Below are 17,466 nucleotides of genomic sequence, written 5' to 3' on the forward strand. Positions count from 1 at the left end.
AACCCTTAATGACCATCGGTTATCTTCCCTCCTCATTACATGCCCTGCCCATGCCCATTTCTTTTTCTTGATTTCAACGAAGATGTCATTAACTCGCGTTTGTTCCCTCACTCAATCTGCTCTCTTCTTATCCCTTTAACGTTACACTCGTCATTCTTCTTTCCATAGCTCGTTGCGTCGTCCGCAATTTAAGTAGAACCCTTTTCGTAAGCCTCCAGGTTTCTGCCACGTAGGTGAGTACTGGTAAGGCACAGCTGTCATACACTTTTCTCTTGAAAGATAATGGCAACTTGCTGTTCATGATCTGAGAATGTCTGCCAAACGCCCCCCCCCCCCCGCCCATTCTTATTCTTCTGATTGTTTCAGTCTCATGATCCGGATCCGCGGTCACTACCGGCCCTAAATAGATGTATTTCCTTACCACTTCCAGTTCCTCACTACCTATCGTAAACTTCTGTTCACTTCCGAGACTGTTAAACATTATTTTAGTTTTCTGCAGATTAATTTTAGACCCATTCTTCTGCTCTGCCTCTCCAGGTCAGTGAGCATGCATTGCAGTTGGTCCCCTCAGGTACTAAGCAAGGCAATATCATCAGCGAATCGCAAGTTACTAAGGTATTCTACATGAACCCTTAGCCTCAATTCTTTCCAATGCAGGTCTTAGAATACCTCCTGTAAACGCGCTATGGATAGCATTGGAGAGATCGTACCTCCTTGCCTGACACCCTTCCTGTTTTTGTCTCTTCAGTCTTCTTGTTCTTCGCTGGCACATCACAACTATAAAGTTGGAAAGATTATCGATTCTGGGTAGCCAACCGGATAGCTCGACCAGTTGACGTCAATTGGGCTAATTACGTCAATTGGGAGGAGGCAGCTAGAAAATCAGGGGAGCGCCACCCCTGCGATCGCTAGCGATGCACATTTTTAAAACCTTATAATAAATTACACGCTTTACGCTAAGCGCTTAAATGCGTCACTTAACGATCAGAACCTACCCTCACGACACAGTACATTTGTACAAAATCGCCAGATTCGTTTCACGGCCCCTTTAAGGTTAGAAATTAAGTTACAATAATAACATTAATCTCGCTACCCAACAGTTAGTTTGGATGCAAAAGCAACACTTTTATTTTCTGTCCGCACGGCAAACTATATGCTGCATTTCAAATAGCGCGAACTGCTACACCAGTGCGGTTAAATCTATCAAAAAGGGCATTCTTGACCGTACGTAGCCTCGGCTGAATTCTTCACAAGACGTGAGAGTAAGATGATGGTTTTGTTGCAAACAAACGAGTGGAGTTCCACGCACCGTTGGGTTGACTGCGTGGTGTTCTATTCTTTCCGCTCAAGGGAAAATCAATTTTAGTCAAGTTTACGTTACTTGCAGAGAGACGAAGCGAGCATATTAAAACACTAGCGGCGCGAGAGAATTTTTGGCCGATGATCACTCTTGTGCGTGTGACTTCAATGGAAAAGAACAAAAAGTTGAACAGAAAGAATCGATTCTCACCTTCGAGAAAAGTGACAAAAAATTACAGCATTGGTAACACAACAGGGCCACCACAGGTGGTTTTCAAGACAAGGGTCATAACATTGATTTTGTTCTTAAATGGAAGTTTAACTGTATGAAAGTTTAACATTTAGTAGTCATTGTTTATTGTGGTCCTGGTGATTCTGTTTCATTTCGTTACGTGAAGATAAATGTGTTATTGCATTACAATCTTTTCTAGGATATGGACGCTTTGTTCCCAGACATTGGGAAGGACGACAAAGAAGGATTTTTGCTACTGGCCACCTGCCTTCACCCAAAATCCAAGGGCCGGATTTCCTTAAACACAGGCAATGCTCTTGACCCCCCGAACATTGACCCACTGTATTTCAGCGATACTCACGACCTTCACTGCTTGACTAATGGTAAGACTTTAAAGACTTCCGGACATTACGTTGAGTTTATTTCAATGCTTTCTTTCAGATCAATTCAGTAAACGAGCTTCATCAACTACCCTATTTTTCCGATGAACTCTTTACTGAAACTTGTTTGCTCCGACACTAGATATTTTGTAGATCGGCAACCAAAGGCGTGGAAATATATCCCATTTCGTTCTTCATTCCATTCCCCAACTAGTACAATTTTGTTTTCGTTTTTTACGACATTACTTAAACATTGGTTTACAGGATGAGCAACATGGCGTAAAATGCATATTAGGGAAACACAGAGACACAATTTAAAATGTAAGAATATCCACTGAACATTGGACTATTCCTGGCAACACAGCAGCCGATGAAGCAGCACGACAAGCAGACCTCAAAGATGATGAGGTTCTGTTCCCAATATCAAAGAATGAATTACGCTGCATTATAAGGGCACCATCTTTCAAAATGTGTTTAAATACGTGGTTTGACCAGAATTTAAAAGCTCTGATTTGTACATCGATCCGTTTATTGAATTCCATTGTCCGTTGTCATTATACAGAAATATGGGAACCCCTATTCATCGATTAAAGCTAGGTACTGCCTACACAAAACATTTCTTACATAGAATTGGCCGTGCGGATACCCCCGAATGTGATCGTGGATTTGTAGATGAAGATATACATCACCTCCTTCCAGATTGTCCACATCACGACACACTAAGACGCCGACTTACATCAACTCTAATGACATTAGACCATTAGATTCATTTTAGAGAAACTTTTGGGCCCTTGGCCAACAGCGGTCTTGCAGAAGAGCGTTTTAAAAACATTACTGACATTTCTCGAAGACAGCGGCATTGTTGGCCGCTGTTAATGCTTTTAATGTTCCTTTTATTTCAATGTCGCTGCCTAAATGTATGTGTTTGTGGACTATTTTATGTTGACAGTTCTATTCGGAATATATATGATAATGCATTTACAAGATGTATGCACCACCCACGGACTAGAGACTGTTAAGTGGCAGTATCTTTTGTATTTTTGATACTTTCTTCTACAGTGTTGTAGAGTTATTTAACTTGTATATTGTATGTATCATGTATGTTTTACGTCATTGTGTTAGTGTGAAAACGTTGCTTCAGAAATTCTGATGCTTGTATGACAAGGTTGTTTGATGTGTAACCTTGAACCCTGTATGTTGTATGTAGGTTAGACCCACTCAAGAGCTAAGGAGTAACTGGCGCCTTAAATAGTGCGTCAACATCTCCTTTTATCACATCAATAAAAAAAAGGTATAAGGGGACGCAGTCCCCCACTTTTCTCACAGGTGTATTAGCATGAAGGCTACAAGTAGCTTAGCAAAATAATCCCGGCAGAACTCATCCACGATGACTATCCACGGCCACGGTTTTCTAGCAATGCCTATTCTGATACCGTTTTTCCTCGCGCTTTTCGGGCTTCGTCAGTGGTCAGGGCGGCGCTCCGCCCGCGTTATCAGCGGGATTAGCCGGCCGTGAACGGTGGATAAGGCTGGCATAACAGCTACTTGAAGGAAGAGCTTGAAGGAAGTTGGTCTCAGAGAGGTTCCTGGAAGTGCGGCACATACCCTGTGGTACATACCCACGGAAACAGCCCACATTTTAAAACCGCATAGCCTTCGGTATCGGTCCACATTTTATTGCCTTAGCAATGATAGGGTACTTCACGGACTTTGCCGAGTCTTTCTATGTTACTATGCATGTTTGTATCTAACCGTTGAAGTTTGGAAGTGCCGGGTTCAAACGCCTTGTGAACTGACCACCGGTAAAGCCGTGAGATGAACGTTTTCCCACCTTACCTAGGTCCTCGGGTAGTCCATGTTTGAATAGGTAGCGCATCGGGCTGCTGTACTTAGGGAACAGGGTTCGAAACCAGCCGTCGAACCAACTTGGGTAAGGGAGCATGTGGCTAAAACACGTTGGCGGGCTAGTTGGTTAGAATCCATGGTAGTGTGTATGAGCGCGACTGGACGAGGACGAAGAAAGAAACAGATACACAGACATAGCGCTTCACTTTCAACTATATATTTTATTTTCGCACGCATCGATAAATATATACCGCGCGAGCGGAAACAAGCGTAACAGCAAAAAAAGAACATCGAGTGGTGCATGTGGCAATGTGTACATACGTGCCACTCTTCAACGAACCTCTTTCGCGCCGACATGGGTCACTGCGGATGCGCAACTGGATAAGTACTGTTGTCTAATGAATTTCTTTGACGCCGACTTGGAGCACTGGGTATGTGCCACTCGGTGTGTGTTTTTCTTCAATGAAAGTCTTTGATGCGAACTTCGATCACCTCTCTATGGGCCACTGGGAATGTGCCGCTCTATAGGGACGAAAAAGAGCCCTTCTAAGCGGGTTCCTCAAGGACAGCAACTCGATGCTTTAGCTGGCTAAGCCACAATTGGACTAGGTATTTGCCGCTTTTCAGCGATCGTCTCTCACGCCAAGGCTTTAGCGAGCTGCGCCATACATGCACTGGGTATGCCCACCCTTTATTCAGCCTCTCGCCAAGTTGAGTCGCTGTGTTTGTGCTACTGGGTGTGCGGCAAGTGAGGGAACATTTCTGAGCGCGCGTACGCACCGGCGCGCCATGCTTCTCGTCTCGGAAGCCACTCGTGCACTTCTCGGCAGCGTAACTAGATGGAGCAGCGTGTCCAGAAATAAGTGCGAGAGGAGTCCGGCTGCCGCATGACGTGTTCCTCAGAGTTCGCACGCGCCGGTACGCCAAGCATTTCGGAGGCCATCGGAAGGCTTCGCAGTGGTGCCGCTAGATGGCGCCGAGTGTTCTTAGGGAAGCGCGAAAGAATAGACCCGCGTCATACGTGACGCGTTTAGACGGTGGCAATACCTTGTGTCACTACAGTGATTGAATGTTGATGCATTACCGTCGACAGTCATCGTGAGATGGGTTCTGCTGGATTTTTAGACTGCACTATCTTCGGGATCGCCCCATATATTTGGTTAGGTTATATAGCCGGAAAGAAACTGGTTCAACAATGCCACGATTGTTATTAACCATTAATAGCAAACAAATATTTTTATAGCAAGAAGGGTACGTAAAGGAGCATGAAAAATTCAGTGCGTGAATTTTTTCAGTGGCAGAAAGCGCCGATGCGACCATCGGGTGTGAATTTTCAATGTAAATCCCATATCTGTATGACAACTCTTCGGCGCCGATCACTAAGCTCGTCTTGTCCACGTCAACTTGCGTGGTGTATGTTTATTCGCGCAGTAAATCTTGTTAACAAAGTCATATCGAAAGCACCGTTTGCCTTTGCTCTTCTGGTGATCATAGCTTCTTTACTCCTCTCAGCAATGAAAACAGCTCTCGCACTCGTGTCAGACAAGGCTATGTCTCACCTGGGAGCATCGGCGCACTTACCTAAACTCCAATACTGCAATCAATTGGAGGTATCCGCGGAGAACAACGATTTTCTAGAGTGCTGGGCTCGAGCAGCAGCGGGATCACTCCACCATCCGGTGGGAACGGCAGCCATGGGTGACTCGTCGGACCCGTCAGCGGTGATTGATGGGCACTTCCGGTACGGCTCGAGCTTTTCATGTACGTTCGAACGACGTTGCCGTGTCACTTGTCACAATTACCTATATTTAATCGTGCATGAACAAAGCCAAACAATTTTCATGTGAAAGTCCTGAACGCCGTCGGATTTTTTGAGCAATTAGGGACATGTCTTACAGTACGCCTAACCGTCCGAGCTTTATTGGAAAATTGTGCTTCTTCAATAGCGAAACGGCCATTATTACGTGAGAGGAGGCTCAGTAAGCTGGAAGAAACGCAAAGGCAAAATACGAGTGGCGACGCCGCACTGAAATTTCCGCATAAGCTAGGCCCGAGGGCATAGATTTTCACAGCGTCTGTTGAAGTCCAGTTAAACGTTCATTAATAAAGAAGCACTTTATTGCTTTCGAAAGGGAGCGAGAACTAAAACCCGGAAGCTTTGAGAACCTTTACTGCTGCAAAACGGCACAAATGCGAGGAAGTCTTTTGAATTCGGGACGTCACACCGGTATATATATATATATATATATATATATATATATATATATATATATATATATATATACCTTCACTTCGGCTTCGACGCTAAAGAAAAGAAAACGAAAAAAAAGGAGAGAAGGTTGACCTTCATGTTCTCTGGTAATAAACAACCTGTTTCCACGAAATGAGTGAACGCAGAGCTTTGAAACAATGGCAGTTTGAAATTATTTTTTTCGCTTTAATGTAGCATCCCTTTGACCTTTTCGTCTTATTTGCAGTTTTAAAGGCTGCAGCACGAAGAAGGGTCTGGGCACGAGAGATCATAGGCTTCTTTGAGCGAGACATTCCGAATATGATCCCGCACACCTGGCAGCTACGGCGAGAGTAGAAAATCTTGGTGCGCTTTGAGGGTGTGATACCGAGGCCGAGAAAAAGTAGCTAGAAATATTCGGCTTGAGATCCTTTATGGGTGATCCGGTGCTAGAGTTCGCCTATACCAACAGGTACTGCACGTGCTGCCACTTTCCGACTGTTCTCGTGCAACTCCCACGCCCACAGCCTCAGCAGAGCAACACGGTTTACGTCGCACCTAGGTAGCTTTTGTTGTTGCTATCTTCGAGAGTAGAGCGAATTCCGAGTCTGAACTATATTAAATTTCTTAATAACTGTTAGCGCTTAATATCGTCGGGGGTTACAACTCGTTTTGTCGGATTTGTTCAGCGTAACTTCGTATTCTCGCATGACGGAAACGATGTACGCAAAACACCGGTGCTTTGATCCAATCTGGCGTCAAAGCAGTCCGCACTGACTTCGCCGTCCTCGTTACCCTCTTATCATATTCACCTGCATTTTCCCGCACTAACCTGCTTTTACCTGCCGCACTCACCGGCTGCAGATACAATCAATGCTGTTGTATAACCAAGGCCCTTGGCCCAATTTCGCCAAGCTTTGTGACACGGTTTATTATCTGCGAAACTTCCGCGGAAATGTCATTCCTGATTGGCGATCACCACGGTGATCGTTTCATTATTGCATTGATCGCTATCATTAGTGGTGGACTAGCGTACGTCGACCAATAAGCAAACGCAAATGATCTTATGTACCAGAGGTCGATTTCACAGGCAAAAAAGAATATTAATTTGAAAGCGCTGTTTTCTGTTTGCCGGCTGGCAGCTGCTCTTACAAATCGTTACAGCGTAAGATCATTTTTATCAATACAGGCCCATCAGTTTTCCGAAAAAGGCTCAGGGCCTGTTTTCAAAGTGTGAGTGTTTTCTCATTGATCATTGAGTGGAAGTCGTTCGCCCGCCACTCATATTAACGATGAGTGCAGTATAGACATGATCCCCGCGGCGACAGCCAATCTCTGACTACACTTTGGTTTTGCGTACGCCGGCCCTATGACAGGCTTTAAGAAACTTTGTCTTTCGAAGAACCGTTTTTCAATGCTCAGACGCCTTTTCTAATACTATATATGCTCGCTGCCACAACTGACTAGCGCCAGTTCTAACGAAAAGATTTAGCGTGCAAACTGCCTCGTGAGTACGGGCTGCTGGGCCAAACGCACAAATTTCTTCGTTCGTAAGAATTGTTTGCAGTTGGCCGACCGGCTTGCCGAATCATATGCTCTCTACAAAGACTGTATAGCGCCTATTTTAAAGATCTGCTCTAGCGGACGATCTGTTTTGTGAATACGGGCCTTGAGTTTTATTTCTCTTGGTCGATGGTGGCTTATTTGGCAGGCAGCGAGGAAGGATAAACTGAGCTGATTATATAGGGGTGACGCCTTGTTTTTCAAAGGTAGATGTGGCTAGCACGGGTAACCACTTTCCCTTTACTTTATGTTGAACTCTTGCAGCAGTGAATCGCGTCGGCGTTGGCTGTAAATCAGTGGAGCACTTAATATCCCACTATAAGCCTGGAGTCAGTACAGGAGGCTGTTTATTCTACGCCGACGTGAGCTCCTAAAGCGTCAGATAATTTAGAAAACACCATGAATGCCTCTAGCCGGCTTGAAAGAAAAATGTCCGTTCAAGTAAAGAAAATAAAAATAAACTACACTTCGTGTGCACAAATTGCTTTTCGAGGACGTCATAGATCAGGTCTCATTGCTTAAATCTCTCGCTCACAAAATCTAAAGGCGTGTGTAAATGTATTCTGCCAGTAAACTATTAATAAATGAGCAGAAGCCATGAGGTCCCCTATAGTGAGAAGGTAAACATCCGTCTATAGGCAAACGCTTCGAAAATTTTATATTTGATTAAATGTCCCACCTCCCAACCAATTAAGCAACGCAAATTAAGCGCTATATGAATAAGAAGTAATGCACACATTTGTATATTATAGATTATTCATCATACTTTGCACCAGGGCTCATATACACAAAGTTCCTAAACCAGAACTGTTCGTAAAAACAAATGCCAGCTATTTCAGAGGTCAGACATGTTGTTAATGAAGGAAGCCGGCCAATGGCAGACAGCTGTTATGAGCGAAAACATATGTGAATTCGACCCCAGTTTGGTCATTATAAAGAAATGATAGTCACATTAGTCATAGAGTGAACATGCTAATTGGCATTCGGTTTCATTTTGGCTGATGCCACGTAGCTTTGACATGCACAAACAAAAAATCATAAAAAAACGAAAAAAATATTTCAATTAGATAAAGAAAATATAGAAATAGCGCATGGTGTATGCCAGATTATTTTCACTGTTCACTGTTGACTTTTTCGCTAATCAGACAAGATGCTAAGAGGCCTGGGTGAACCGTTGAACTTGTTTCATATGTGAAAGTTTTTGCTGAAATAAGGTTTAAACTGTGGCCGCAATAGAAGAGAGAAAGCAAGAAGAGGAAAGGCAGGGAGGTCAACCAGACAAGTGTCTGGTTTGCTACCCTACACTGGGGGTAAGGGAAAGGGGAATAAAAAGTGGGAAGAGGGAGAGAGTGGCCGCAAAGCTACCGTTATAGCCAGATCTGTCAACCTTAATTTGTCAATTCTGTTGCAGGGTCAGAGGTATGGAGAGGTTACGTGTCGTCGATGCTTCGGTCATATCATTTGCGTTGTCAAGTACACCACATTCTGTTGTGATGCTGCTAGCCGAACGAGCCGCCGAAATTATAAGCAGCTCTTAAAACAGGTCAGTAACGCAGTAAAAAATATATTTCTATTGTTCCCATGCACACATGTTTTTGTTGACGCTCTACATTTTCCAGTATATGTGTGTGTTTAATGCCTATTTTGACAATTTTCACACTTTTCTTAATTGAATTTGTCTTGCCTGTAAACTACCGCTGTACGTTGTTGCCTCATGTGTACACGAGTTGGCTGATATCTCTCGATTTTGAATTTGCCGGTGACTGCACAGAGTTTACGCCTTGCCTGCATGACAACGACAGACTGTATTACCTGCCATAAAGCACTGCCCGATGATGGCAGATTCATGACTTGCGCGAGTTGTACATTTTCTTATCGTTTGGGTCAAAACTGTTCTGGAATTGCGTAAACACATTTAACACAATGGGTACCGCAAAAAGAGACGTGTGGGCATGCAAGACATGCAGAACGGCAAAAAAAGCGTACAGATGGTTCCAACTATCAGTCTGATGCTGCCGAGGTCGATATGAAAATACGGGCGTGGAATCGGCATTCCTTTCGGAACTACAAGATATTAAAAAAAAGTCTACAGTACTTACCGGAGCTTCATACCAAGGTTGATTCACTGCTCCTTTTGAGAACAGAAGTGACCACATTAACCACAACAGTTGAATAATTGGAGAGCTCAGTGAATTATATGCCACAACAGTTTGATTCTGTTCTCGAGCAACTAAAAGCAGTCAAGGAACAAGCGTCTTCTCGAGATGCGATAGTATCCGCCCTCCGAGCAGCTGTCCAGACGCAAGCCGAACAGCTAGAACGGATCCAAGCCGAACAAAATGACAGTGAACAATACAGCGGCAACATGAACATGGAAATCCATTGTCTCAAACAAGAAACGGACACAACCTCAAGGAAATCTTATGTGATTTCGCCGGAAAGCTAGAAGTCCGAAACTTTTCCCTGTCGCAAGTTGAATCAATCCATCGGCTGCGGGCAGACGTGACGTTATTTAATGGTTCTTGTGCGCTTCACTTCCATTGCATACAGAGAAAAGTTGTTGGAAGCCCGCAGGAAGCTTCAAAATCTTTGCGAAGCTGAAAAACGCCAAACGTTATTTTTCAACGACAACTTGACAAGATTGTATCGAGCTTTATTCTGGCGTGCAGCGACCAGGTCAAAACAGAATTACTACAGGTTTGCTTGGAATAGGCGTGGCAAGATTTATGTGAAAAAGACCGAAAACTCGACCCTTTTTCGAATAACCAGACCGGCAGACTTTGATCAAATTATGTAACTACTATGGCCAACACCTGCAGCGAGACCCCAAAGTTTAATTCTTTTAAAGACACGTTTGGTCACAGCTAAGAGAATGAATTTACGGTCGTAAACGCCAATATCAGAAGTCTTCGAAAATACAGGGAAGAACTTAAGCTAGTTGCCACATCGGTAATTGGATTTGTTGACGTATTCGTTCTGACGGAAATCAATGTTTCAGATGCTTGCATGCATACCTTTTCAGTGCCAGGCTATCAATACCGTTTTCTGACGCAGCCTCATCGATAAGGGGGCGGGATCGCTATCTTTATTAACGATACGTTTGACGTTGCATCCATTGACGTGAACTTCGTTCATCTGGAATGCGTAGCGCTGACGATATCTTGCGGTACTCGGTGTTTAAGGTTGCTAGCTCTGTATCGGCCACGTTGAAACAGTGTTCCCAGTTTTCTTATGGAACTCTAAGAAATGTTAATCTCATCGAATTCAGTAGAAGAATTATGTTTAGTAGGAGACATAAGTATAAGTACCTTGTGTTCCACAGTAGGCTCTGTATCCGATTGCTCGTCCCTCTTGTTCTCGTACGGCATTGCTAATACTATAACCGCTCCCACCCGGGAAGAAATAGTTGATGACCATGTAACAATGCCGTGTTTAGACCATATCCTTCACATGCTCCTAACTACTACTTTGCTTCTTGTGTTATTTTCCAACGTTTTGCGGATCACTATCTCGTCGCTTGTCGTTCGTCTTCATTTTTTCCAATGACAACTGTTCGTCCAACCACCACACGCTATAACTTAATCTACGTTACTATAACTGAGCAGAGGGTCTTAGAGAACCTCAGTAACAGTTTTAATTGGATGGCTATAACTGATTCAAATTCATCGGAGAAGGTGTATAGTATATTTTGTGACCAAATAAAAAGTTTCAATACATTTCTAAACGCGTCGTAATACAGAAACGTAGAAAGTATTATAATTGGTTGACCGCGGACATAATGCGTGCCATTTTTTACAGAGACATGCTCTGGAAACGGTGTAAACATGCCTCAAAAAATAAAAACCTGCGTCTTGAGTACAAAGCCGCAAGAAATAGGGTAGTTGCTTTGATAAAGTACACAAAACAGCCAGTAGTGTCAGGAAACATTTCAGCAATCATCGAGGAATGCCACAAAAACATGGTCACTAATAAATTATCTTCGTGGCTAGAATGCTGCAAACATATGCCCAATTTCTTTTTTTTTCCAGGCGAATTGGTTGAGGTCGTAGATAAATTCAGCCATTTGTTTGCACTGACTTCCGAGAACGCATGTGCATGTCATGCCGTCCAATACAAGCTTAAAAAATCCCATGCAGCGTCCACATTTCTACCTAGAATTACGGAAAGCGAACGTCTAAATTAATTTTCAGCTTTAAGCGCAGTAAGCCTCCTGGTATCGACGTTTTATCAGTGAATCTGCTACGAAGGAACTTTACAGCCTTATCTGATATCCTACTCTTCATGCTGAACAATTTTCTTGATACCATGCTTATCCCGAAAGAGCTTAAGACCGCAATTGCTAAACCGCTTTTTCAAGGAGGGATGACATAAAAAAACTATCGACCTATTTCTATACTACCTATACTTTCTCACATTATTGAAAAAAAATTCTTTTAAAACCCATTTCACCTTCTGTTGAAAAATTTTTGACAAATTTTCTATTTTGTCGACTCGACAGTTTGGTTTTGTTACCGGTCGTGGCAGGTAGCCCTTCTAGAGGAGTTCTTGGATGAACTCTTTTCAGCTCTTGATCAAAATCTGTTTAGCGTTGCTTTATTTTTGGACATATCTAAAGCTGTCGATACAGTTCATTACGGGATTATATTAGAAAAATTATATTCCAGTGGTTTTAGGGGTACATTTTACGATGTCCTCAAAAACTATCTCTCAGAACGGTCACAGGTGGTTGTCTTAGATAAAACGATAAATGCAAGTGGTAAGCTCCCACTGAAGGCTAGAGTTCCTCAAGGTTCCCTTCTATCACCTCTACTTTTCAATATATTCATTAATGATTTATCTCGGGTTGTTTCAAAATGCTTGATATTTCAATACGCTGACGACACTGCGCTGCTGTCAGAACATCTTTCGTACAACATGGCTATCTCGAATCTTCGAAATAATGTAGACAAGACAATGACTTGGTTCGGTGATAATATCCCAAAGGTTAACGCTTAAAAAAAACCAACTCGTTTGCTTCAGATCCCCTTTAAACTAACAGTAATAGACGCATCACTTTTTCTGCACAGTCACAACTGTCATTCCTATCGATGACTGTCGGTTAACTACGTGAACTCGGTAAAATACCTGGGAGTATTCTTCGACAGCGGTCTGTCATGGCACAGTCAACTATCAAACATTTTGCGTTAAGCCTAGGAGCGCTGCGTGGTTATTCTTTAACATTCGATCTGTCGTTCCGCTTCAAGTAAAAAAACTACTGCGCATGCCTTGGCCTACAGCACTCTTCAATATGGGATTACCGTTTGTGCTTTATGTCACACCCGATAGCAAAACCGTGTTGATTCTTTGGTAAAAAGTATACTAAAAAACGTAGCCTGCAACACCCCGTCAATCACAAATGGTAACATCTCTGCGCTTGCCCTTCCATGCTTCTGGACTCTGTTTGTGCTAACTGTGGTGCTACGGCATTTTTAGTTCAGTGATTTTAAACTATGTTACGCAGCCCCCCGAGGCCTTCGTAGTAGTGATCGCTTTGTAGTTCCGTTATCCTCAACGAGATATGGTGAAGCTAGGCGTTGTGTTTATGTGTCGAAAATTCTGAACGATTAGCCAAATGAGTCCTTCTCCATTACGTCAAAAAAGCCATTGAAAAACATGATTGCTTCACTATAACACGTTTGCTTTAACATTTGTAATATGTACTTGTTATCATTTTTAAAGCATGTACATCTTACAGTCCTGGTGCCGATTGTTGATTCTTGCTCCACGATTTGTTCCTTGTTCGTGTTAAGCTTCCTAACTGTTAGTCCTCCTGCATTATGTTGTTATATGATGATGCTAAAGTAAATATTGCACACTCGTTCGCAGATTTTGCCAGGCCAAGCCCCTCAAGCCACTGGTGGCTTTGACATGCCTGTTTCTTGTGCTCTGTATTCCTTTGTGGAATAAATTATTATTATTATTATTATTATTATTATTATTATTATTATTATTATTATTATTATTATTATTATTATTATTATTATTATTATTATTACAGACAAAAGCAATGTTGATGACCAAGTAGTTCAGTTTACGAAGCTTTCACCAATACAGACCTAAAAGAATACATTCACCAATACAGTCATAAACGCTCTAAACATCCCCACTAGTTCATATCTGAACTTATAATTGACCTGAAATATAAAGATCGCGCGCACCGAAAATCCAGAATTCGTGTGCCTAATGAGTGGAGAGAGGAATTCCGCTTTTTTCGAACTCTCTACAAACGCTCCTATACGCGGGATCACGACTCACATATTGCATTCTTGGAAAGGGGCGCCTCCAATGGGCCGGAAGAATTTTGGAAGTACATTCGCAAGGGCTCTATAGTAAACGTCGTTTACTGGAGCGCTTTTGGCCGGCTAGACTCCAGCGGAGTAGAAGTCCAAGCTTTCGCGGAATGTTTTGCGGCCAATTTCTCATCCTTATATAAAGCCGCAGGTTCCAGCGTTGGTGCAGTACATGACGATTCCTAGATTCAGTGCCGTGTTGTTTGATGAAAAACCCATCAGCGAATGCCTTCAGCGCTTGAAGCCTCACCTTTGCTGCGGCCCTGATGGCATCTCCTCCGCAATTCTAAAAGATTACGGCAGTATATGCGCCCCAGTTTTGGCATACCTACTTAATAATTCTTTGAATACTTCCACTTTCCCTCACATGTGGAAAACTGCTCGTTTAAGTCTGGCGTTTAAGTCTCGTTTTAAGTCTGGCTCTAAAGTCGCTGTCTTGATTTATCGCCAGATTTCTCATCTCTGTTCCACGTCTACGGTTTTTGAGCTTGCTCTTCACAACCTATTGTATTTTTCTGTTAAGAACTCATTGGTTCCGAATCGGCATGGATTTGCCACCGGCCGCTCCACTATCACACATCTTGAAAGTTTCACGACATATATTTCCGTGCCCGCACTTCAAAGGGGGCAAGTTCACACCATCTACTGTGACCTCATCAAAGCTTCTGATGCAGTCAGCCATTCCCTGCTTCTGATCAAGCTTACGCACTTCGACGTTGCCTCATCAATTGTCAATCTCTTGCGAAGTTATCTTCTTGATAGGTCATATCGTTATCGGTGCCGCAGAACGTTCCTGGAACTTTCGGACACGCCAGGACAATGGTTGGGATTGTTGCCGCTGGAAAAGCTCACGTTTCTTCTGCCATGATGTTAATACCAAGCCGACGAGATCTTCGGAGCTCTGTGGTCCCTTGGGAATACCCAGCACCTCCGCGAAAATGCCGCGGGGCAGAAAAAGTCAAGCGAAGGTGCATTTACAGGTATTTCAATATTGCAGCAACGCTGGCTACATAAGATAGCTGCTCGCGAAACAGCCGCACGCTCGCTTCGCCAAATCCTCGTCTTTGTTCTAGTCACACTATGTCCCACTGCTCCGTAAAAATATTATGTTAACGTCAATGGCCAAACGTCTTCTTTTTACATGGCAACTAGCGGCATCCCTCAAGGACCAGTATGACGACAACTCCACATTTAAATTTTCATTAATGACATTCTTTCCGCTATTCGTATTGCTTCCTTCTTTCTACATGCAGATGACATCAAGATTTTCAAGGAAATTCATACTCTTGAGGACTGTCGCATCCTGCACTCTGACCTGTTTTGTTTTTCTGAATGGTGAAAAGATAATTAATTTACCTTGAATGCTGCTAAAACCAATGTTATGACTTTCACAGGCAGAATAGCAAGCATTTATTTTTCTTATTCTGTATATTCTGCACTATTGTGTAAAGTCTGTGAGATCAATGATCTCGGTGTATTCTTCGATACAACCACTTTTCAGCTCAAACTAAACGCGTTTCAATGCGAGGTACGCGCTCTCTTGGCTCTGATGGCAGACTATCGAGGGGTTCAAGTCTCCTTCACCGTTCCGCAAGTTGTACACAACAATCTGTCTTCCTCAACCTGAATACGCGTCGGTCGTATGGAATGGTATTTCTAGATCTAACAGTGACATTATAGATCGAGTTCACAAAAAGTTCCGAAGCATACATAATCACCGCTTTGCTGACACGGGCGCCGAACCTCGTTCTAACGCTGTCGGAATATTGTAATTGCCCTTACTTCGCTGCCGACGCAATCGCGCTGACCATCTGTTTCTTTTCAAACTCTTTCACCGTATCCTCACCTATCCCGAACTCTTCAGTTGTATCCTGTTTTGCATTCCACGCAATATCACCAGAGACCGTAGACCTTTCTACGTCTCTGCGTCTCTGCCTGTCATCACCAACACTTAACCGTCCAGAGAATACCGAGTCTTAATAACGTTTCTTTTCCCGATCTCTATATTTATCATAACCCGCTGTCTTTGTTCTTTTCGGAGCTTTGCGCTGTTGTATCATAGTTTCACATATTGTTCAACCGTCGTTCTCCTCCTTTTTCTTTTATATTCACCTTGCGCCTTGTTGTACGTACACTTTTCTCAATCTTTTTTATTGATTGTATTTTTACTTATATTCCTCTGAAGCTTTTTTTTCTTTTTTCTTTTTTTTTTTTTGTTTTACAGTGGAGCTGTACATGTTTAACCCTCCCCTACATTCTTCAATGTCGGTGCCTAAAAGCTCCCGCGCCATTTACGAGAAGGCAAGTCATTAAGGCACGTGCTGCCACCTGGCATATTAAGAAGAAAGCTAAGAAACTACCCAATACAGTTTCATACAATAATTGCTAGAGGGAACTCTGGCGCTAGTGTCCACGGGAGGTGCAATAGGGGCGGCTCAGCCAGCATGGGAATTATGGGAAGTACATGGATTTGCTTAAACTTCGTCCTTCTGGCTTTAAACGTCTCTTGGACTTAGCAAGTTCGTCATTTTCAACAAAGTACATTGCTATAACTAATAGAGCAAACATTTTTGGAACCATCCGCCGTCAGGGTTCGAACACAGGACCTCTAGCGCAGAAGACCCACATTGAAACCATTACGCCACGGACGCATGCACAAGCAAAGAGGGGGGGGGGGGGGGGGGGGGGGGGGGGCTTATGAATTTCTTGCGGGCATGCCAGCGTCTTGAGATGCTTGGCGCGTTTCATTTTGGACGTCTCGACAGGTTAAGCCGCTATCAGTAGCGATTATACGTTTTGGGTGAGTATTCTACAGACTCGGAAGGGAAAAGCCCAAAATAAGTAAATTTTTACACTCAATGGTGTTCTTTGTCTTTTTTACAGCCCCGCTGGTAGAGTGTATAAGCGCGACTGAACGAGGACCTAGAAAGAAACAGATACACAGAGACAGCACTTTCTGTGGAAGCGCTTCTCTGTATATCTGTTTCTTTGTACGTCCTCGTTCAGTCGCGCTTATAAACTCTATCATGGATTCTACCCAACTAGCCCGCCAACGTGTTTTAATCCGCTGGTAGCCCGCACTCACAGAGTAGAATGACTGCGAATTTTTCGGTTTTTGTTTTGTTTGTTCTTTTCTTCTTTAGTGCATGCGTGTGCCAGCACTCATATCTTATGGTTGTTCCTGGGCCCAGTAAATACATGAATGATTGATTGATTATCTTTTGCTTCCGCCAAGCCGTCATCTAGAGACCATGAGCAAGCAGATGAACAACTTGGTGGGGTTTTTCCGCTTGCTCTCGTTTCCTCCGCAGGCAAAGCCACCGAGACGGATGAGACTGCTAAAAATAAAAAGTCCTGTATAAAGTGTAAGCCCTGACGACGATTATTTTTGTGTAGAACTAAACGATCGCAGCGACTAAAGGCTATCTTCGACTCAAAGTTGAGCGTCGATACATCTGCCCATCTCACGTAATACCTTGAACCTGTGCACGTATCTCCTCTCTCTTGCCGGCAGCTTAAGATGAAATACGACGCGTCTTTGTCTTTTCACATTGCCGTCGACGATGAAGCCTTCCAGAGCCTGATCGA

At 43.3% G+C, this 17,466-nt stretch overlaps 1 protein-coding gene across 6 annotated transcripts in view; it reads left to right on the forward strand.

The window, feature by feature from the left end:
• LOC126546228 (alcohol dehydrogenase [acceptor]-like) overlaps positions 1–17,466 on the forward strand; it is a 73,962-nt gene that overhangs the window by 51,073 nt on the left and 5,423 nt on the right. Inside the window, exons 10-13 of one of the 6 annotated variants that reach the window (XM_055062168.1) lie at positions 1,731–1,914; positions 5,269–5,517; positions 8,961–9,092; positions 13,415–13,511. In XM_055062168.1, coding sequence (XP_054918143.1) covers positions 1,731–1,914; positions 5,269–5,517; positions 8,961–9,043 — 516 coding nt within the window. In that variant the 3' untranslated portion in view covers positions 9,044–9,092; positions 13,415–13,511. Of the gene's footprint in view, positions 1–1,730; positions 1,915–5,268; positions 5,518–8,960; positions 9,093–13,414; positions 13,512–17,466 lie in introns of those variants that run through there. The other 5 variants (XM_055062166.1, XM_055062167.2, XM_050194380.3 and 2 more) reach the window with 5 other exon arrangements.

Source organism: Dermacentor andersoni, chromosome 1, assembly GCF_023375885.2.
Source record: "Dermacentor andersoni chromosome 1, qqDerAnde1_hic_scaffold, whole genome shotgun sequence".
NCBI classification, from domain to species: Eukaryota; Metazoa; Arthropoda; class Arachnida; order Ixodida; family Ixodidae; genus Dermacentor; species Dermacentor andersoni.